This window comes from Bos taurus, chromosome 11, assembly GCF_002263795.3.
Source record: "Bos taurus isolate L1 Dominette 01449 registration number 42190680 breed Hereford chromosome 11, ARS-UCD2.0, whole genome shotgun sequence".
In the NCBI taxonomy this organism is placed as follows: Eukaryota; Metazoa; Chordata; class Mammalia; order Artiodactyla; family Bovidae; genus Bos; species Bos taurus.
In genome coordinates, this window is record NC_037338.1 from 82,858,702 (window position 1) to 82,878,811 (window position 20,110).

Consider the following 20,110-nt stretch of genomic DNA (forward strand, 5'->3'; position numbering starts at 1 on the left):
TCCAGAGTCAGGAGCCAGCCAGGAGCCGACATTCCATGGCCTGTTGCTAGGGAATGATCCTGACACTGCTCGCTTCATTCTTAAATCAACTTTACTTCCAAAACAACCTCTTTTGGCCTTTGTCATAAAGAAGTATATTAAAACAACTTCACTTACATCATAAAAAGTGCATTTGAAATCATATCAAACCAACACACAGCACTCTGGAGACTGGGAGGAAGTGGAGGAAGGGGAATGATGCTGGCCCCTCTCTGCTGGGGCCGGAGGGATTCAGAAGGACAGGGATCCAGGCCCCACCCCAGGGACCCTGCTTCCATGGGTCTGCACCGTGTCGAAGCCGTAGGGACAGCACTTTTAAACGTCTCTCCAGGTGACCTGGCAAGCAGCCCGAGGACCACAAAGTTAAAGAAGGTGATGGGTCCATCGGAGCGCAATCAGAGCAAGGGCTGTCCCACTGACTAGATCCTTCGGGCCGTGGGGACAGGATGGGGCTCACATTTGCTGACTGCAGTCTCACCCATACAGCCACGTTGTTTTGTTACAGATGACTTCACTACAGGTTGCTTCTCCTCAACTCTTGGAACTATGTGTACAAGTAGGTTATATCATCTATGGGTTTCATTTCACGTTAGCAAGGGGATTACAGACTGCTTGTGATAAACAGACGGCCAAATGGATGAGAAGCTCTAAGTGCTCAGAGGATGCAGGACAAGGGTCTGGGGTCTGTGACAGACTCAGGACCAGTTAGAGGCACGTGAGAGGCAGGGAGAGAAACAGGGCAGGTGGCCAACCCGGACGGAGCCGCCCTGGGGGCCTGGTGACGGCACGAGTCGATTCTGAGCAGGGTCCCCGGGTTCAGGTAGGGCGGAAACCGTGGGTCCTTGCAGAGACCGTGCGGGAGAGTGGGCTGTCCTGCTGGATGCCATGGGCCGCCAGGTGGCAGCATGGGACAGGAGAAGAGGGGCCGGGCCCCGGGCAGGAGGGTCAGCGCTGCTCCTGGGAGATCAGGTCAGGGGCCCAGGCGGCCCAGCCCATGTCTCCATTACAGCACTGGACTGTCTCCCCCAGACCCTGGACTTCCCCAGGCTGGAGGACCACCGAAGGAAGCTAAGTCAGAGCAGCCCCTCCCTGCTCCCCGCAGTGATATTGGTCATCACACCAGGCCTCAGAGACAGTCCAGCTCCTCGCCGCTCGGTCACTCTCAGGCCCACCCTCTGTTCCCTGGAGGCTGCTGCCCACTTCAGGCCTCCTGTGGCCCTGGGCCCATCTCCCAGCACTCAATCTGTAAGACCCAGGAAGCCCTCAGGAGTGCCCCACCCCTCTGCACCCACCCCCTCCCCAGTGGAGATCTTCAGGCTATCTCAGGGCTCAGAGCTCAGTACTGGTCCACGAAGCACATTGAGTGGAGGGGGTTTTCCACTCCAAAAGAAAGGCCTGGGCCTGGGCCCAGCCCAAGAGCCTGCCACTCTCAGCCACAAGCCAAGCAAGGCTAGAGGCGCTCAGCGTCCCTTCCTTCCTCACTGACCAGGCTCACCTTGCCCCCCTACGTATGTCCAGGCACCCCAAACGGTTTGCCAACCAGCCCTCACAGAGCACCCTGGGCCCCTTGCTGCTTGGCACCCACTAAGGGCAGGGGGTGAGGACACACCCCCAGCTGCCCTTCTTGTGCTCTCACTGGCCAGGCCTTGACAAGCAGGTTGGACCCACCCCCCAGACTGGCCTGTGAGGCATAAAGCCAGCAAGGCAGCTCATGAGTCACCGCCGCTCTGCGCCATGAAGAGAAGCAGCGCCCTCCTGCTAGCAGCTCTCACCGTGCTCTGCACCTGCGGTGAGTCTGCACTGACAGGGGCTTCCAGCACATTCGGGAGGCTGGGGCCAGAGGAGCAGGTGGGAACCTCGGAAACTAGATCTCCAGGCACTGGCCCTGCAGTGATTGATGCCCTCCTTCTCAGGCACCCCGACCCACTTCCATCACAGAACGTGGACATGGGCAATGACCCTGGTGCCCTTGCTGACCCCAGTCCCCAGGCAACCCTACCCCAACCGTAGACTGATCCCAACTGGCCCCAACCCCAGCCCAGCTTCAACCTCTGTCTCAGCCCCTGTGTCACCACCAAGCCCAATGTCACCAACTCAGCCCAACTCAGGCTGACCCTGACCCCAATCAAAGCTCCAGGTAAGCCAACCTCACAGGAAGGGGAAATTCCCACCACATCAGAGGCTTGGCTTTCCTTCCTCAGTGATTCCAGGGAGCCCAGAGTGAAAAGAGGCAGCTGAGGTTAGGGTAACGGGAGGGATCTGAGGGCAGGTGGAATTGGGGGATGTTGTGGAGGAAAATCTGGGGCAGGTGGGGTGGGTGTTGATGGGGAGGGTCTGGAGAACCACTGAGGCTGGAGGTGGGAAGTCTGGGGCTGGGGTTGGGAAGAGTCCTGTCCTGGCATCATCTCACCCCCGCAATACAGGGCTGGCCACAGGGGAAGACACCGAAGAGCTTTTCATGGACTTCCTGCAAACGCTGCTGGTGGGGTCCACGGAGGAGCTCTATGAGGGGCCCCTGAGCAGGTACAACATCAATGCAGATGCCAAGGCAGCAATGGAAGAGCTCAAGTCCTGCATAGACGGCCTACAGCCCATGCACAAGGCGGAGCTGGTCAAGCTGCTGGTATTGTGGCCGGGGTGGGGGGCACCCATTCCCTAAAGGCCTGCAACCCTGGCAGGACCCACAGCCCTATTCCTTAGGCCCTTGACTAAATGCCATAGCCCCTCATCGCGCACCCAGTATAGCAACCCCACGCCCCACCATCCCACAGACACCTTCCCCACCTCCGCCAGCAGAGGAGGACATCCTAGACCTCACCGCCCACATCAGCCTTCAGCCTCCCCCTACGTGCACATACGTGCATACGCACACGCTCACCTCTGCACACACATGCAAGCACATGAACACACCCTGCTTCCCCAGCGGCTGGGAGGGGACTGGCTGCAGTGTGCAGAGGCAGGCCTGGGCCTGTTTGCCTGATGGGGCTGTGCTCTCCAGTTACTGATCACTGGGCGTGGAGCCACCAGGCCCTTGGCCCACACGCATCTGCCTTGCAGGTGCAAGTGCTGGGCGGTCAGGACGATGCCTAGTGGACCCCAGATGTGGCTCCAAGCAGCCATGGGACCAGCTACACAAGCAGCCATGATGACAGCACCCCTACCACTTCCATATGCATGAATTTATCCTCAAGTCGTCCAATCAATAAAGCCTCCTGTAGCTCAGGCTCTGGCTCCTCTCTCTCCCCACCCTCAGGGACACTACAGACTCCCATACACAGGGTCATGTGAGTGGAGCACACATGTGTAAGTAACCCCACATAGAGGGCAGACCCACCAACCAAAGTCCAGGCAGACTCCCTTGTAAGGAAGTAGACAAAGCAAGCCAGCATGTAGGCAGACATGTAGATGCAGGGAGGCATTGGACACAAGAAGCTCTGCAGAGGCAGACGCAGGGGCAGGGGCTCAGAGCAAGGAGCGGCAGAGAGCCCCAGAGAGAGGCAGTGGCCAGGGCTGAGGGTACAGGCTGGGTGGGGGCGCTCTACGTCTGAAGGTTACCATTTTGAGACAATAAATGTGCACAATGCATACATGACATGGGTCCGGGGTTGAGAAGTTACTCAAGGAAAGAGACAAAGTCCCAGCTGGAGCCCCAGGAGGATTCTGCCGGTGAGGACGCTCAGGGTCCGCGTGGTCGGGGCGAGCAGTGTCAGAGGAAGGCCCCTCAGCAGCTCCCCATGCCAACACCTGCCCCCAAACCAGGGCAGGCCTGCCCTCTCCTGGATCCCTGGACCCTCAACAGCCTTCTTGTGCCTCAGTTTCCCCAGGCCAGTAGTCTCAACTGGGGGCAGGATTGAGCAGCTTCAGCTCTGCCCCTAACAACCTTACTCCTTGCCTCACTGTGCCAGTCCTCTGCACTCTACCCTGAACCCTGCAAAGAAGAGCAAAGAAAAGTCTTGGTACTGAGCCAGCCATGGTGTGGGTGGAGGTCTCGCGGGCTGAGGCCATTGTCTCCATCACATAGACAGTGATCTAGAATCCACCATCCCACAGAGCCACATTCTAGAGCTCAGAGGCAGGGACACTTCCCCAATTCTTGACGCCCCCAGGGGGAGAGGGGAGGCCTTCCTCTCCATGCTCCTTTTCTGGAACACCCTGGCACCAAGGCTGGTGCGACGGGACCACCTCTGAGAAGGCTCAGTCCATAGGTCGCTCTGAGTGCTGCTCCCAGACCGAAGAGGTGAGGGCCCCTCCAGAGCGGCCCCCTCCCCACTCCAGGGCAAGTCTCATGCAAGAAGTTCCCCATCTTTGTCCACTGCTCCTTACCCAGTCACACTCAGAGTCCTCTGAGCAGGAGGAACCTGCCCAGACCCCCTCAGAGCCGCTGTGGGCAGGTCCACAAGCACTCAGAGAGCTTCGTGGGCTTGTCTGTGAGGCTCTGATGCTCCTCCTCTTGGGGGGGTGCAGCAGAGCCAACCCACTGCTCTAAGCAGAGGCTCCCAGTGACCCTCCGTCTGGGCCCCAAGTCGAGACCCCACTGCAGAGGCACAGTGCCTGCAGCTCTGCCCATCAGGCAGGCAAAGGCAGTGACGGGGGTGGAGGGCCCAGGCCTTCCAGCACTCGGTCACCCTCCCATCCACGGACAGAGCCAGTCATGGCGGAGGAGGTATGGGTGGGCACCTGGAGGCCCCATCGTCCCCGGGGGCCCATCATGGCCCTCTACAGCAGCCCTGGACCCAAGTACCTGATTCCACCCACCACGGGTAAGCCCTTGGGACTCTGGGAGGGCGGGGCAGGGGAAACAGATGCCAGGTCTGGGGTGGGCCTGGGGTGGGCCTGGGCTCCTCTCTCACTCCCAGCCCATCAACTCCTCTAGGGTCGATGGGGGGTTGGGGGGAAGCGCACGGTCTGGTTCCAGGCCGCTCAGAATCCCTGCCCCACAGGCTTTGTGAAGCACACACCCACCAAGCTGCGTGCACCAGCCTACAGCTTCCGTGGGGCTCCCATGCTCCTGGCAGAGAACTGCTCCCCAGGGCCCCGCTACAGCGTGAACCCCAAGATACTGAGGACTGGCAAGGATCTTGGCCCCGCCTACTCCATCCTGGGGCGCTACCACACAAAGACCACACTGACCCCTGGCCCTGGTGAGGGCCCCTGGCTCAGCCCCAGCCCTGCCCAAGCCTCTGCAAACCTAGGGGCATGAGTGAGTGAGGGGTGCAGCCGTCCTCACCCTCCCAACCCACCTTCTCCTCACAACAGGGCAACATCGGGCCTGGTGGGGAGCTGGGACCCAGTGCAGCCTCTGAAACTCTGGTGCGCAACTCTGATTGAGGGCCTTCCTTGTCTGATTGAGTCACCACACCAGGCCCACATCAGACTCGCTCTCCAGGCCCCTGTCTCTCTAACTCCTGCAACCAGAGTTTTCATACCGGACACCCCTTGCAAAACCACGGTTGTCTCTCACTGGGGCCCAAGGCCCCACACCTGCCACGTTGTGGGTCCTCCTTGAGCTGACCAGCACCAGGCTGTTTTGATCACCTGTTTTGATCTGTAGGATCGTCCTTACCCTCCAGCACCCATATTTTTCCCCCACCCCATCCCAGGCGACTACTTTCCAGAGAAATCTACCAAGCATGTGTTCGACTCGGCGCCCAGCCACTCCATTTCTGCCCGAACCAAGACCTTCCGAGTGGACAGCACCCCAGGTCCGCAGCAGCCTCGGTGGCCCATGGCTGACTGGGTTGGGGACCCTGGGTAGGGTGGGTGAGGGGGGCCACCCTGATGGCTGGTCTCCTGGAGGTGGAAAGCCCAGGGAAGAAGCCAGTGGAGAATCGGGCACAGGGTTCTGTCCAGCCTGAGACTCGACACTGGTGCATCTGCAGGCCCTGCAGCCTACATGCTACCCATGGTGATGGGTCCCCACACCATCGGCAAGGTCTCCCAGCCCTCCTTCTCCATCAAGGGCCGCAGCAAGCTGGGCAGCTTCAGCGACGACCTGCACAAGGCAAGGGTCACCAGGCTGGGGCACAGCACTGCTTACCCCCTAGAGAGATGGCCCGTCTGGTCCCTTCCCCTAGACCCCAGGGCCTACCAGCCTGGCCCCCATCCTCCTGAAACTCTGAAGCTCTTCCTCCTCTGGGAGCCTGCCACCTATCTGGCCCCACCCTCACTGGGCTACATTCCAGAGGTGAGGAGGGGCAGACGGGGGACAGGGTGAAAGGTTAAGACTCGGGCAGGAGGCTCACAGTGTTGAGGAGTGACGAAAGCAACGTGGGCGCTGCCTGAAAGGCGAGGAGAGTCTGAGACAGCGCAGCGCGCAGGGAGAAGCTGAGCAGAAGGAGGAAAACGAGCTGTGACGTGTTTGGGGGAGGAGGGCTTGGCTCCAGAAATAACCAGCGCCAAGCCCTGAGGTGCTTGTGTGCCTGGGAGCCTGGCGAGGCTGGCATCACAGCACTGCCAACCTCACCAGCCCAGCCCATGGCCCTTGCGTCCCCAGTTGGGAAGGGGCCTCTTTCACACACACTCATGGAAAGGAAAGTCTGGGGCTGGCGCAGACTGGGGTGTCGTTGCCATGGTGAGGCTGAAGAGAGTGACGTCCACACAGAGCAGGGCCCACAGCACTGGAGCGCTGTCCCACGGTATGGCCATTGTTTGGAGACAGAAGAGGCCCCGGACACAGACACACAGTGACCTGGGGCCTGAAACCCAGTGTCTGGTGCCAGCCCCTGCCCTTGGAGGCCCCACGCTCTGGCAGGCCAAGCCTGTCTGAGCCTCTTTCACTTTGCAGACCCCAGGTCCCGCAGCCTACCGCCAGACTGATGTCCAGGTGACTAAGTTCAAGGCTCCACAGTATACCATGGCTGCCCGGGTGGAGCCTCCAGGGGACAAGACCCTAAAGCCAGGACCAGGAGCCCACAGCCCTGAGAAGGTGTGGCAAGAGCACGGCCTAGACGGGTGGGGTGGGAGCAGGTGGGGGTGACGTGGCTCAGAGGGGTGGTGCGGGGAAGGGCCTGCAAGCCTGCAAGGGTCACGGTGGCCGGGTACCCTCAGGACACGCGCGTTCCAGCAGCAGCCTTCTCCCCCGCTGGCGGGCTTGGTGTTCCCAGACCCCCAGACACAGGATGGTGAGCACTGCCGAGCGCTCACCACACCCAGGCTCTGCAGTCAAGCCTGGCGGAGTGGACTTCCTGCTGGCCACCTTGGCCCAGGGTTCCAGGGCTACAGCAAAACCACCGTCGGCAGCGCCGGCCCGTGAGGGCAGAGCCTGCGGGGTGGGGCGGCAGCGCCGGCTCCTCACCGCCACTCCTCTCCCAGGTGACGATGACCAGGCCCTGCGCCCCTGTCGTCTCCTTTGGCATCAAACACTCTGACTACATGACGCCCCTGGTCGTGGATGTGGACTAGCCCCGGCCCCGCCCCCACTGCCGGAAGCCTCTGCACGTCGCCCCACCAACAGATTCCCCAAGCTGAGGGCTGTGGGTGCCTCCTCCTCCAGCTGGGCTGCAGCTGGCCTGGCCCTGGAGGGCAGAGCATGCTTCTTTGGACAATTGCAATCAGTTATTTTTTCTATGTGTTCCCATTTGCTAACCTTGTTTCTTGCTGTGCCCAGATATATAATAAAATCATGGATTCTACTAGCAATGGTCTCTCTTGGGGGAGGATCCAGCTTTTCCAGAAAGAGGCCCCCATAGTCGATCACACCATCCCATGTTAGGTTCCAGGGCCTGGGATCTGAGCTGAGAGAAGGGCTCATTCTGCCTCCATCCCTGCCCTCCACGTTCTGTTGTATCCTCCAGACGGTCCCTCCAGATGGTTTCTCCCTGTGAGACTGACTCTTCGCTGCTGCGATATGGAGTCTGTGCCCCTCCCCTGGATTCTAGAATAGAGCCTGTGACCATCCTGAATAATCATGCTGTTACTTGACTTCTGAAGCCAGGCCACTCAACATACAAAGGGTTTCTGCCTGGACACCCCCCTTCTCTTTGCTCATCCTCCCATCAGCCACCACGTTGTGCGTGAGCTCAGCACACAGCAAGGCAGTGAAGCCAGGTGGGCCCTCAGCTCCCATTCTGCAACCACCTGCAGACGTGTGTTGAGCTTTCAGGGGTGGTAGTGCCAGCCTTGTCTCCAAAAGGCTGTAACTAACATCCTAAAGCAGAGAGAACCGTCTGTCTCAAACACAAGCAGTCCCCATGAGACATAACCCCACTGCGACTACACCTGCAGGTGGTCTGTTACACAGCACACAGGAAGCACAGGAGGTGTGGACAGGGTGTGGACAGGGAAGGGCTGTCCGAGCGGGGATGAAGAGGGGTGTTTCAGGGGGGTACCCTGGAGTCCAAGGCCGGCACACCCCAGCCCTGCTGCACCTGTGCCTGCAGCTGTACAAAGCACATGACAACTGCTGACCTCACCGAGCTGTGACCATGGCAGGCTACTCGTTCTAAGTACTCACATACATTCCCTTAATCCTGAAGCAGCAATGCTATCATCTTTCCATCTGAGTCACAGAAACCTGGGCAAAGAAAGGTCCAGGAGCAGGAATTCTCAAGCCCACATCTGCCTGCCCAGGGGGATGAGTGAGGAGCAGAGCAGGGCCCAGAAAAAGAGCAGCGGAGTAAAGACCACCAGTGCCTGTGGCCAGTTTGTAGACCAGGGTGATTTCCAGACAAAACTTTCTGAAGCTCCCAACGAAATGAAAACACCAAAGGCCATGTTTACTTTGATACTGTTTATTTCAAGTTTTTATTGCTAAATGCCTTGTCTTTGACTTAAAGGACAGAGCCTGGCTGTTTGTCCACACCTGACACTGAAGGTCCTCAAGTCCTTCTGTTTTATGGTCTCAGCAATCAGTGTCAGCAACCCCCACTTATCCACAGTATTAGGTGCTCAGTGTACAGGGCTGAGGAGGAGGAGGGTGAAGGCCCCACAGGAAACCCTGCTGACACAGCACAGCAGAGCTCCATGCCCGCTTCAGGAATGCATCTAACACAGAGAAACAAATACCCAGACCCCAAATAGCTGGAAAGGCTACCAAGAGTCATAGAGATGGAGAAGCAGGGAGGCACAGATGGCAGCCTGAGCGGAAACACACAGCAGAGACGGCCAAGTCCTCCTCATAGAAGGGACTTCACTGACAGTTCAGTTGGTAAAGAATCCGCCTGCAGTGCAGAAGACCTGGGTTCGTTCCCTGGGATGGGAAGATTCCCTGGAGAAGGGAAAAGCTACCCACTCCAGTATTCTTATTTGGATAATTCCATGAACTACAGTCCATGGGGTGACCAACAGTCAGACACGACTGAGCAACTTTCACTTTCCTCAGAAAAGACCACCCTGAAACACGAACTCCAAATTCCTGGTCTGCTTTGGAGCAGGGCAGCGGGGCAGGGCTGCCCTGGCTGAGCCACTTTCTCAGGAAACAAGGCTAGCAGGCCGAGAAAAGGCAGGGGCCACGGAGTTCAGGTCTGTGGGTATCTGCTGTGCCTGCAGTGATCAGATGGAGACACTATATGGGTACAGCTCTGAGCCTGGTGACCAGTGGACAAGTCCCTATGACTAGGTTCACTGTGAGATGGGCAGAGGATGAAGTCAAAGCCGTGGCACACAGAAGAATGGGGAACAAGGCATGACCACAGGGGCCTGTGGAGGAATGTCAAGGAGGACAGAGAAACACCCAGGCCCCAGGGACACTGAGGCAAGTGAGCCAACCTTACTATGTGAGAAGCACACACTGGAGGGATGGTGACAGAAGGCCAAGGGCCCAGCCAAGTGCAGTGGAGAGAAAAGGGCTCCGTGGCAAGGGTCTGAGGAGAGGCCAGGCCTGCTGGGCACGGAGCAAAGGAGAGGAGGAGGAGCAGCAGGAGTGGCAGGGCCAGAAGGCGAGGTCCGCCTGGCCAGAGAAGAGCGCGAGGTGGCGAGAGGAGCCGATACACCACCCGTGGCACGAGCGTGCGGGCAGCTGGACAGTGCGCCACCAGTCCTCCGAGTAAGGAGCGTAACCATGAGATGGGAATGGGAACCGGGAAAGACAGAGCCAGTGACTTGTTTCTTACGAGGGTTTTTAGGGGAAGACAAGCAGACTGGGGACTCACAGTCAGGTACAAAGCAGCCACTGGTTTGGCTGGGCCTGTTAGTTCAGTTCATAGGAGCAGGGGACTGACCAAGTGGACACTGAAGGCCCAGGGCGGGGTGGGCAGACATTGCAGGGCTAGGGTTAGCTTAGTGTAAACCGCCCACAAACCCTCAAAAAGTGACCTATAGGGCCTAAGAAAAGGCATTATCCAGAAACCTCCTGCCTACACCAATAAAAGCCCCGCCTCACACCTTGCCTGACTCTTAAATGTCAGATGGACCTGTCTCTAGAGATCTAGTCTCCTGGCAACAGATCTCTGATGCTGGGTAGATCCTGAATCCCATGAAAACATTAGTTTCTGCTCCTGGATACATAGCTGGGAAATTGCCAGGATCTGGACCCCAAGTCTTCAGCCAAGGCTGCAGTTCCTTCCTCCATCCACATCCCCCTGCCCATCCCTGAGGGTCTGGTTTCAGTCGTGGGACTGGAGGGCAGGAAGAGGCCACTCAGCAGCACCTTTGAATCTCTCTGGCTCATGGATGACCAGCAGCCCTGGCCAGAGAAACTGCAATATCCGGGCTGAGGACACTCAGTTGGAGGTGACAACAATGATTTGAGCTTCACAGCCACACCCCCTTCCTGTGTCAGCTCCAGGCAACTCAAACATCAGACACAGCCTCATCCAGACCAAGACAGCGTAGAGGAGCCTTGAGACGTTCAGAACCTTGAGGGCCGAGGGAAGGACTGCTGCTCACAGGTGGCCGTGTCCAGGATTCCCAGATGCTCTGCTTGGACCCAACACTGCTGGGGCTTCTAGAGCCCAAGGTGGCGAGGGAGCCGGGCCTTGGCTACCCCATAGGGATAGGGCCCTTGCACACACAGAACCAGTTAACGTGAGCTCACTGGGTTAGAGGCTCCCAACCACGCAGGAAGAAGATTCCTAAGCCATGATCATCATTTCAAAGGAGTATTTTGCAAACAAGTTCTCTGGAGCCCAAAACACCAGACAGAGGAAGATCCTGGTTGCCCCAGGCACCCACAGAAGCCAGCTCCCACTGGCTCACGTCCTTGCCCTCGACAGGAGGTAGGAGAGGATGAAGAAGGCCACAATCAGGCCCACAGCCACACCACAAAGCAGCTTCCGGTTGTCTCGCCCAGATCGTGCCATTGTGGAAAACCGCTTCACACTCCCCGTGAGTAGGCCCGTCATACTTGTGAAATCTGAGTCCTGGGGGAGAAATTCCAACACTGTCACGAAGGCCAGCGACTCCGCAGCGAACACACACAGATGGGGCTGCAAAGCAGGTGGTGGGGCGCTGAGCTGACCGCGACACTTGCAAACTGCAGGCCCTTACCATGCCATCCAGGTACCGGTTCTGGTCCTCCGCATCCCTATCAATGTCCAGAGCCAGCTGGTCAGGACACAGAGGGGACAGGGTCAGCCCAGGACAAACACAGTGACCAGCACCTGACCCCCAACAAGACCAGCAGGGATCAGGAGATCCAAATGCCACCTGGGCCGCACACAGATAAGTGTGCCACGATGGGACAAGGAGAACGGAACTACCTGAAACCCATCCAGGTCTTTACCGCCCTCCGATCCCCCCTCCAGGGTGCCAGGTGGAGGCAAAAGGAGAGGACCACCACTGACCGATTTGAGCCTGGTGACCTTGGAGGCCAAGCTGTCAGCCATCCGCTTGTTTTCTCGGTCTAGAATCTCCTCCACAGCACCAGGGCTCTGAGCTGCGAGGAGAGAGAGAAGCTGAAAGCATGACTCCGCCCGTGAACATCCCCGTGACCCCGTACCTCAGCCTTTGTGGCCTCGGACTCCAACCCCACCTGGCCCAGTCAGGTGTCTAAGGGAACCGGGCCTTTGTGCGACTGTTGAGCAGGTCCTACACTGGCCCAGGATCCAACACTTCACACGTGAGACAGACTGTACAAACAGCAGTGTGTGCCAGCACAGGCCCTGGGCACGTGGCCAGGCCGGGATGGTGGGCGCGCACCTCCCAAGGGCTCCGTTCAACCAGTGCTCTCAGACATTCTGTGACAGAACCTGTACCATCCCGCCGCAGATGTCACTAGCAAGGTACACAGAACCTGTTCTCAAAATAAGCCCCAACGAGCTCCGGTAAAGACTTTGGAAAGACTAACAGGGCTTGAGACTGATCCCACACAGGGTCTTGTGTGTCACCCAGAGCCTGGTACCTGCTGAGACCTGGCCCGTGACAGGCGCTGGGCCTGGTGATTCAGAATTACCATCCTATAAGGCTGGTGAGAACTATTTATCACAAAGTTCGGAATGCATATCTGCCTCGGGCCAGATGCTTCAAGGAGACTCATCAAAAACGGGCACAGTCTAGGAACCATGGATATTTGCAAACCCCAAAATAAGAGGTGTACAAGTCCTACCAACCGATTGTACCATTAATTCCTTAAAAGTCACAACAGCCCAGCGAAACAAGAATCAGCATCCCACTTCGCAGGTGAAAAGAGAGACTCCCAGAGGGCAAGTGGGGTACTAGGCATGCTTGGGCCCTCCTATCACGCGCAGCTCTCACTCCGAGGGGACCTAGCCTCCGGGACCCGTCGACCAGGAGACCCGGCCGAGGTCCTGTGCAGAGTCATCTCCCAGGGACGGAACGGGTGGGGACTGCGGGCATCCGGACCCCGCATTTTCACGCAGCAGTTGGGCAGGAGCGCCCACAAGGACCCAGCGACTCATCCACAGCGCGGCGGGCTGCACCCTGGCCGCCCTTCCCAAACTACGCCCGCCCGCAGGGTCTTCCCAACAACGCCACCTAGTGGCGCGGAGAAAGGCGAAGGCAGTTCCTAAGGGCAGCGGAGTCGGCCCCGGCGAGCCCTGTAGCCATCCGCCTCCGCCGTTCCGCGCTCACCCCGAGCCCAGTCCGCCATCGCGTCCAGCTCCGACCCCGGGGTCTGTCACCGCTCGATTACAGCCTCCTCGGACGTGGCGCAGTCGCCGGAAGGGGCTCCCGGCCCCACCCCTTCCGCCTCAGGCCCCCCACTTCCGGCCGAGATCTGGCCGACGGACTCGGCGGTGGGAACTAGAAGGATCTGACGTTTCTTCCGTCGTTTGACTTGGGGATGGGGCTGGCGTTTACTCTCGGGACTTCCGGATGATTTGTGTTTTTAGAGGCAACTATGGTGCCGACAGACACTCCAGCAGCCATTCCCCCCTAAGGCGGTATCCGGGTCCTAACCGGGAAGAGCACACGGGCCTTTCCCTGGCCAAAGAGGCTCCTCGCCGCGACCCAGCGGGGGTTGAGGCCTGGAGCGAACTCGGTGGGAAGCCCGGTTCCAGTTACTGCCGGCAGGACAAACTGCCTAGAGATCAGTGCCTAGAAAGTGCCTGGAACGAGCGAGCGGTGCAGAAGTCGCAGGAGTGAAGCCCTCCGAAGAAAACAAGAAACCAAGAAGAGGGGTGGGAGCGTGAGGGAAGTGGGTAAGGTAGGAGCCAGTGCTTTTTGGCCTTGCACGCGGTGCTGACAAGGGGCGTGACAAAGTAGATGCTTAACAAAGCCTTCTTGCCCGGTGGATGGATTATATTTATAAGTTACCCACCCATCGTAATGGAGCAATTGCTGTGTCATTTACTCGACAATCCACTGAAATGGGAACTTTTATCATCTCCGCTTTTCAAAAGGAACAGTCCAAGCAGACCAGCAGGTGTGCCGGCTCACACAGCAGTGAAGTCACCGCACACAATCAGACGGTCTTCATCCTGACCTCCCTCCCCAGTCTCTCTTTTCTCTCAGCCCCAACAATGATGTTTCTCTCTCCCACCACGGCCATTCCCACCCTTGCACTGGCCACTCCTGCCTTGCAAAACCTTCCTTCAGAGCCTTTCCTGGCTCACTCCTTGGGCTCCGGTCTCAGCAAAAACTGGCACTTCTTCAGATCTCCTTGCAGCCCATCAAGCCCCTTTTCTTATTCAATCACAGCACTATAGCTGCCTAACGTTGTCCTGTTTGCCCGTTTTGGTCTTCACGTCTGGCACATAAGCGCCAAGAAGGCAGGGACCTGTGGGTTCTATTCACCCGCATCCCGGCTCCTCGCATGCAGTAGGCACTCAAACATCTGTTTAGAAACCAAGTGGTCCGGAGGTTGTAAAGTCCTTCCCCCCTCGACTTTTCCCTGGACATTTCACTCGTTCTGTGCATCAAGAGGGGTGTTGGTGTGCATGTGATGGAGAGGTGCGCGGCTGAGGCCCTCTCCGGTCAGGAATCCTAGCCCAAGGAGTGAGGCTCACCGCTCGGTTCAGGGCGATTCCGGCCCATAGGTCGGACGATCACCGACCCGGAGCTTAAGGCCAAAGCTGACTCGGCAGCAAAGCCTTCAAGTTCTATCCAGCTGTTCCAGGCCTCGCCCCTTTAAGGCGCCACACACCCCATAGAGCACGGCGCCCGCAGGTTCCGGGTTTCCCCCACGCACACCCAGGCCACACCCTGTGGCGCCGCGCACGCCCCGTCCCGGCCTCCCACGCGCGCAGCCCAGGCCCCGCCCCTTTAAGGCGCCGCGCCGCCCAGAGAGCTCGGTGCCCGCCCCGTCCCGGCTTCCCCTGCGCGCAGTCCAGGCCCCGCCCCGCGGCGCCGCGCACGCCCCGTCCAGACCTCCCCCGCGCGCCGAGCCTGGGCGGGGCGGGCAGACGCTGGCCCGGAATCGCGAAACCGGGATCCTCTGGCTTCCCTGGCATCGGGTCCTGGCGGTGCCATGGAGCCCCGGGCAGTTGCAGATGCCTTGGAGACGGGGGAGGAGGACGTAGTTATGGAAGCTTTGCGCGCGTACAACCGGGAGGTGAGCGGGAGTTGTAGATTTGGGACGTGCAGAGAGGAGGTGGGGCCGGGTGGGGCCCGCGCGCGTGGCCGTCAGGAGGGGCGGCAAGAGTGGTGAGCGTGGCAAGGGGCTGAGGGTGGAAGGGAGAGCGATGGGGAGGAGCACCGACTCTCTGAGGAGTTGCTAGGGTGCTGATGTGTGGGGCTGGGGCGCCATTTGTTCATAGAGGTGCCTTTGGCCTCAGGCCCTCATCCGCGGAACCCGGGTTCTGCCGCGGTAGGCCTGTGCCTTCTGAGCCTCTGGGTTTCTTTGCAGAACTCCCAGAGTTTCACGTTTGATGATGCGCAACAGGAGGATAGGAAGGTGGGTGCTCACCGGAGGTAGAGGGGCATGATTGGGTGGCCCAGGTAGAAGGACCTGGTGGAACGGCTCTTCTCCCTGCCCACAGAGACTGGCGAAGCTGCTTGTCTCGGTCCTGGAGCAGGGCCTGCCACCCTCCCGCCGCGTCATCTGGCTGCAGAGCATCCGCATCTTGTCCAGGGACCGCAGCTGCCTGGACTCCTTCACCAGTCGCCGGAGCCTGCAGGCTCTTGCCTGCTATGCTGGCATCTCCGCCTCCCAGGGGTCGGTCCCTGAGCCGCTGAACATGGATGTTGTACTTGAGTCCCTTAAGTGCCTGTGCAACCTCGTGCTAAGCAGCCCCGTGGCACAGGCGCTGGCGGCAGAGGCGGGGCTAGTGGTGAGGCTTGCAGAGCGTGTAGGACTGTGCCGCCAGAGCAGCTTCCCACACGACGTCCAGTTCTTTGACTTGCGTCTTCTCTTCTTGCTAACTGCACTCCGCACCGACGTGCGCCAGCAGCTGTTTCAGGAGCTGCAGGGAGTGCGCCTGCTGACCAGGGCGCTGGAGCTGACGTTGGGAATGACTGAGGGCGAGAGGCACCCTGAGCTCCTGCCTCCCCAGGAGACTGAGCGAGCCATGGAGATCCTCAAAGTGCTCTTCAACATCACCTTCGACTCCATCAAGAGGGAGGTGGATGAGGTGAGGGCTGACCTCAACCTGTGGGTGGAGTTTAACAACTTGGACATTTCTTGCACATGCTTCTTTGCTGGGTTCCTTCAAATTTCTGGATTAGGTGTGCTTAGTTAGCCAGTCGAGAGAAGCAGGGCACACCTATCTTGGACGGGTCTCACGGAAGTTTTCTGAGGGAGTTGGAGAGCATAACTGGCTCTTGAAGCCTGGCTGGACGGCTGTGTGGTGTCCGGGGGAGGCTCTGAGATTCTTCACGGTGAGACTGAGTGTGGGGCTAAAGCACAGAGCAGCTGTGTCCCAAGGGGATCCATTGATATTCTTAACCAAGAGAGTTCTCTTGAGGTCTCCTGGGAGAGGACAAGCAGCAGGGTGTACAGTAGAGATGCAGAGGTAATGCATGTGGTCTTCAGGGGCATCCAGAAGGCAGACTCTAGTTGGCAGCAGTGGGGGCCAGTGGGGCTCTCTCTCACAGGAACTCCTGTCTGTCTGGTCAGGAAGACGCTGCCCTGTACCGGCACCTGGGCACCCTGCTGCGGCACTGCGTGATGCTTGCTGCTGCTGGAGACCGCACAGAGGAGCTCCACGGGTGAGGGGTGCCTGCCATGCGGGGTGGCGGGAGGAGTGGCGGTGGTCTGCTCACAGGTCTCTGTGCTGGTTCCCAGCCTTAGAGAGTCTTCATCCTTCTGGGTGGGACCAGACAAAAGTGTGTTTCTGGGGCGCTCCAGCACTTAACGGTCTAGGATCAGAGGTGTGAGTCCAAGGCAGGAAGGTGCCAGGGGGCCTTGGGTAGGGGCAGCAGGCACTGTGGTATCGATAGGGTAGTATGTTTCTTCACTTTCGTTCCTGGTGGCCTGTGCCTAGGCTGGTTCTCAGTTTGAGCTGTGTTGCCTCAACCTAGGTATGTGGTAGGCTGGGCATCTGCAGGAAGTAGTACCCTTGGCTCTGGTGCCTGGTTCTCCTGCTTGGGCCCCCAGACACTGGTTCATGGCATTTATGTCCCTGGCAGCTGGCAGCAGGGAGTTGTATTTACCAAGTGCCCCTTTCATCTGCCCCCAGCCACGCAGTGAACCTCCTGGGGAACTTGCCTGTCAAGTGTCTGGATGTTCTTCTCACGCTGGAGCCACACGAAGGTTCCTTGGAGTTCCTAGGAGTGAACATGGATGTGATTCGTGTCCTCCTCAGCTTCATGGAGAAGCGTCTCCATCAGGTGGGCAGGGAGACTACTGTGGCTTTGGCCCAGGCTTTCCTGGCTGCTGTGGTCACTGAGTTTTTGCCGTCCACACTGGTGAGGGGAGATCAGCTCCCCAGTGTGATTCAGGCAGTGCCTCCAACTTCATGGTCAAGCCAACCCTTCCTTCCTGAGAAGCATGTGGAAACAACTTTTCAGAATCTGGCAAAGTACTCATTTTTCAGATCTCTTTGTGCATCCTCTTGAGGGGTCCTGAGAAGCTCCCCACCCCTTCCCCCTTGAAGCGCCACCACACTCCCCGTCCTTCTCTGCGACCCTAGACACAGAATGTCACTGTGCATGAGCAGCCCTCGAGATGAGCGTCAGCTGTGCCTTGGCTTCCCTCAGAGGACCCACGGGACCTTAAGAGCCAGCGGCTCCCTGATCCCTGCAGCTGCACCGCGGGACGCTGGCTGGCCGGCGCTCTGACCAGCCTCTCTGGGAGTCTGCAGGCGTCGTGCGGGCTCGAGTGTGGCAGACTCAAGACTCAGTGCTCTGTGGGCTGTCCTGTGTGCTGGTGGTTAACGACTTTAAACACGCTGTTTCCACCCCCTCTCGTTTAAAGGTGGGGAAAGTAGTTAAATGATTTGCCCCGACGTACGAATGCCTTCTGAGTTAGGATCTGTGCCTGTTCTTTTTGAAGCTCATACAGACACCCACGGCTCGCTCCTGGTCCCTCAGCTGGGCCACTTCCCGAGTGCCTCCCACCAGGATCATCTGGGGCAGGTGCCTGGCCCCCTGGTCTTGAGTAAGGGGGGCCCAGTCCAGTGACCGAGGCCCCTCTGCAGACACACAGGCTGAAGGAGAGCGTGGCCCCCGTGCTGAGCGTGCTGACGGAGTGTGCCCGCATGCACCGCCCCGCCAGGAAGTTCCTGAAGGCCCAGGTATGGGGCAGACGGGCTGTGGCCGGGCCCTGGTTGGAGACCCTGGTCCTTCCAGGCCCAGGCTCAGAGACAGCTACCTCCTCAGGTGCTGCCCCCACTGCGGGACGTGAGGACCCGGCCTGAGGTGGGGGAGCTGTTGCGGAACAAACTAGTTCGCCTCATGACTCACCTGGACACTGACGTGAAGAGGGTGGCAGCCGAGTTCCTGTTTGTCCTGTGCTCTGAGAGCGGTGAGTTGGGGGCCTGCCCCCGCCTGCCCCTCCCCAGTCACACTTTCACACTGACTTCTGCCCTGCCCTTCAGTGCCCCGGTTCATCAAGTACACGGGCTATGGAAATGCCGCTGGCCTCCTGGCTGCTAGGGGCCTCATGGCAGGGGGCCGGCCTGAGGGCCAGTACTCGGAGGACGAGGACACAGACACGGACGAGTACAAGGAAGCCAAGGCCAGGTATATGTTGAGACTCTTACTCAATGCCCCCATCCCTGTTCCCGCACCCATTTGAACCTGCAGGGTAGATGGGATAAGGGTGACCGATGGGTAAACCCTTGCAGAATCAGGCCTCTGTTTTTAAGGGCATATTCTAACACCAGGGTGTTCCATTGAGAACACGGTGAAGGGGTCTGACCAATGTGGGGGACCAGGTAGCAGGAGCTGGTGACCTGCTGTTCCTGGAGGAAGGTCCTTCTGCAGTTGCCTTGCCTTCCTGGCACCATTCCAGGCCCAGGCAGGAAGATGGGAACTCCACCCACCCCACGCAGCCCTCCCGCCCTGGAATCACTAATGCGTTCCCCACACCTCTCTCTCGGGAAACAGCATAAACCCAGTGACTGGAAGGGTAGAGGAAAAGCCTCCCAACCCCATGGAAGGCATGACAGAGGAGCAGAAGGAGCACGAGGCCATGAAGCTGGTGAACATGTTCGACAAGCTTTCCAGGTGCGTGGCATGGCAAGGAGGGCTGGGGCTGGGGCAGAGGAGGGCGCCCCGTGCCCCGTCGTGCGAGCCGAGGAGGTGGGCTTGGAGTGGGGTTTAGGTTCTGGCAAGACTGCGTTACTAATGTTGGAAATCCTCTGTCTTGGAGAAAGTTCTCTAAAAAAAAGGCTAGGGCTGAGGTAAGTATTATGTCCATTTTTCAACTGATGAAAACTGAGGCCCAGAGACAGTAAGAGACTGCCCAAGTCTCAGAGTTGAGGTAGCCGTGAGGATTTGGGCCTGACCGAGACAGCTCCCCTCCAGGTTTCCCCAGGCCACAGGAGCAGCTTGGGGAAGCAGCAGGTCACAGTGGGGGAACCTCTGCTCCACCTCCAGGCCCCCTTTCCCATCCCCACCACGCCTTCTTCCCACAGGCACAGGGTCATCCAGCCCATGGGGATGAGTCCCCGGGGTCAGCTCACATCCCTGCAGGACGCCATGTGTGAGACCATGGAGGGGCAGCTCTCCTCGGACCCTGACTCGGACCCTGACTGAGAATGGCCGCTCTTCTGCTCCCCTTCAGAACCGGTGCTGCTTCCAGAGGTGTCCTTGGGGCCAGGACGTGGGGAAGCTACGCCCCTCCCTCCAGCTTGGAGGTCCCTTTCTCTTTACTTCCAAAGTTCTATTCATGATTTGCCTTTGGTCCGTTTTCTTCTCTGTAGGACTGTGAGGCTCCTGTCCTGCTAGAACTCTGGGAACCCGGTCTTTGTTCCTGTAAATGAAGTGGTTTCTTTTGTGTGTGCCTGAGGGCAGGGCTTAACTGAAGGCAAAAGTGTACATGCATTTGGGAGGGTGGGACTGAGCATGGGAACAGGCATGAGCACAGTCAGCATGCTGGCCCAGAGCTGGTGTTGAGCAGGTACCGCATTTCACAGGGCAAAGAACCTGCTGGAACTTTATATGCTAATGCCAGAAACACACTTCTGATCTGCTGTTTTTGTCCCCACTGAGAGCAGAGCTGTTAGCCTCTTGTAAAAGCTGTTAGCCTTTTTGTTCCTGGCTCAGTGCCCAAGTATCAGTGGCTCTGAGAATCTCAATCCTTCCTGCTGGCTTAGATCATTAAATATATGAAGGAAAATGTCTCTCCTGAAAC

At 58.7% G+C, this 20,110-nt stretch overlaps 5 protein-coding genes across 8 annotated transcripts in view; 4 read left to right on the plus strand and 1 right to left on the minus strand.

Annotated features, from left to right (window-relative positions):
- Positions 1-20,110, plus strand: part of NBAS (NBAS subunit of NRZ tethering complex) — a gene marked incomplete in the record, with an annotated part of 468,052 nt that overhangs the window by 119,409 nt on the left and 328,533 nt on the right. The window contains 6 exon segments of the mRNA NM_001192550.1: positions 8,529-8,552; positions 15,014-15,024; positions 16,111-16,127; positions 16,129-16,138; positions 16,140-16,142; positions 16,181-16,202. Of these exon segments, the coding sequence (NP_001179479.1) occupies positions 8,529-8,552; positions 15,014-15,024; positions 16,111-16,127; positions 16,129-16,138; positions 16,140-16,142; positions 16,181-16,202 (87 nt within the window).
- SCGB1C1 (secretoglobin family 1C member 1) lies at positions 1,367-3,262 on the plus strand. 2 transcript variants are annotated; one of them, XM_059891502.1, is made up of 3 exons: positions 1,367-1,828; positions 2,463-2,562; positions 3,097-3,262. In XM_059891502.1, exons 1-3 carry the CDS (start codon positions 1,774-1,776, stop codon positions 3,215-3,217), a joined length of 276 nt encoding a protein of 91 aa, XP_059747485.1. In that variant the 5' UTR covers positions 1,367-1,773; the 3' UTR covers positions 3,218-3,262. The 2 variants fall into 2 exon arrangements, with proteins under 2 accessions (XP_059747485.1, NP_001193153.1); NM_001206224.1 differs by having other exon boundaries at positions 1,774-1,828; positions 2,463-2,662; positions 3,097-3,261.
- ODF3 (outer dense fiber of sperm tails 3) lies at positions 3,435-7,670 on the plus strand. Of its 3 annotated transcripts, XM_024998482.2 has the most exons (7): positions 3,436-4,276; positions 4,683-4,799; positions 4,980-5,180; positions 5,640-5,741; positions 5,919-6,040; positions 6,824-6,964; positions 7,351-7,670. In XM_024998482.2, the coding sequence occupies exons 2-7, from the start codon at positions 4,691-4,693 to the stop codon at positions 7,438-7,440; spliced, it is 765 nt and encodes a 254-aa protein (XP_024854250.1). In that variant the 5' UTR covers positions 3,436-4,276; positions 4,683-4,690; the 3' UTR covers positions 7,441-7,670.
- BET1L (Bet1 golgi vesicular membrane trafficking protein like) lies at positions 8,757-13,087 on the minus strand. The gene is given in 4 exon segments (NM_001034362.2): positions 8,757-11,336; positions 11,464-11,520; positions 11,760-11,851; positions 13,006-13,087. Coding segments are annotated over 4 exon segments (336 nt in total). The 5' UTR covers positions 13,025-13,087; the 3' UTR covers positions 8,757-11,168.
- RIC8A (RIC8 guanine nucleotide exchange factor A) lies at positions 14,749-20,095 on the plus strand. Its single transcript, NM_001015627.2, has 10 exons — positions 14,749-14,926; positions 15,221-15,268; positions 15,354-15,944; positions 16,430-16,521; positions 16,992-17,142; positions 17,952-18,047; positions 18,133-18,277; positions 18,351-18,495; positions 18,862-18,981; positions 19,392-20,095. Exons 1-10 carry the CDS (start codon positions 14,843-14,845, stop codon positions 19,510-19,512), a joined length of 1,593 nt encoding a protein of 530 aa, NP_001015627.1. The 5' UTR covers positions 14,749-14,842; the 3' UTR covers positions 19,513-20,095.

What these genes read in the sequence shown, in the direction of transcription:
- SCGB1C1 (NM_001206224.1), top strand. Translation starts at nt 1,774, where the DNA reads ATGAAGAGAAGCAGCGCCCTCCTGCTAGCAGCTCTCACCGTGCTCTGC. An exon ending in CACCGTGCTCTGCACCTGCG is followed by an intron (nt 1,829 to 2,462) that starts GTGAGTCTGCAC and finishes CCCGCAATACAG; the next exon opens with GGCTGGCCACAGGGGAAGAC. An exon ending in CGGAGCTGGTCAAGCTGCTG is followed by an intron (nt 2,663 to 3,096) that starts GTATTGTGGCCG and finishes TCTGCCTTGCAG; the next exon opens with GTGCAAGTGCTGGGCGGTCA.
- ODF3 (XM_024998482.2), top strand. Translation starts at nt 4,691, where the DNA reads ATGGCGGAGGAGGTATGGGTGGGCACCTGGAGGCCCCATCGTCCCCGG. An exon ending in CCTGATTCCACCCACCACGG is followed by an intron (nt 4,800 to 4,979) that starts GTAAGCCCTTGG and finishes CCTGCCCCACAG; the next exon opens with GCTTTGTGAAGCACACACCC. An exon ending in CCGAGTGGACAGCACCCCAG is followed by an intron (nt 5,742 to 5,918) that starts GTCCGCAGCAGC and finishes GTGCATCTGCAG; the next exon opens with GCCCTGCAGCCTACATGCTA.
- RIC8A (NM_001015627.2), top strand. Translation starts at nt 14,843, where the DNA reads ATGGAGCCCCGGGCAGTTGCAGATGCCTTGGAGACGGGGGAGGAGGAC. An exon ending in GGAAGTTCCTGAAGGCCCAG is followed by an intron (nt 18,048 to 18,132) that starts GTATGGGGCAGA and finishes CTACCTCCTCAG; the next exon opens with GTGCTGCCCCCACTGCGGGA. An exon ending in TACAAGGAAGCCAAGGCCAG is followed by an intron (nt 18,496 to 18,861) that starts GTATATGTTGAG and finishes CTCGGGAAACAG; the next exon opens with CATAAACCCAGTGACTGGAA.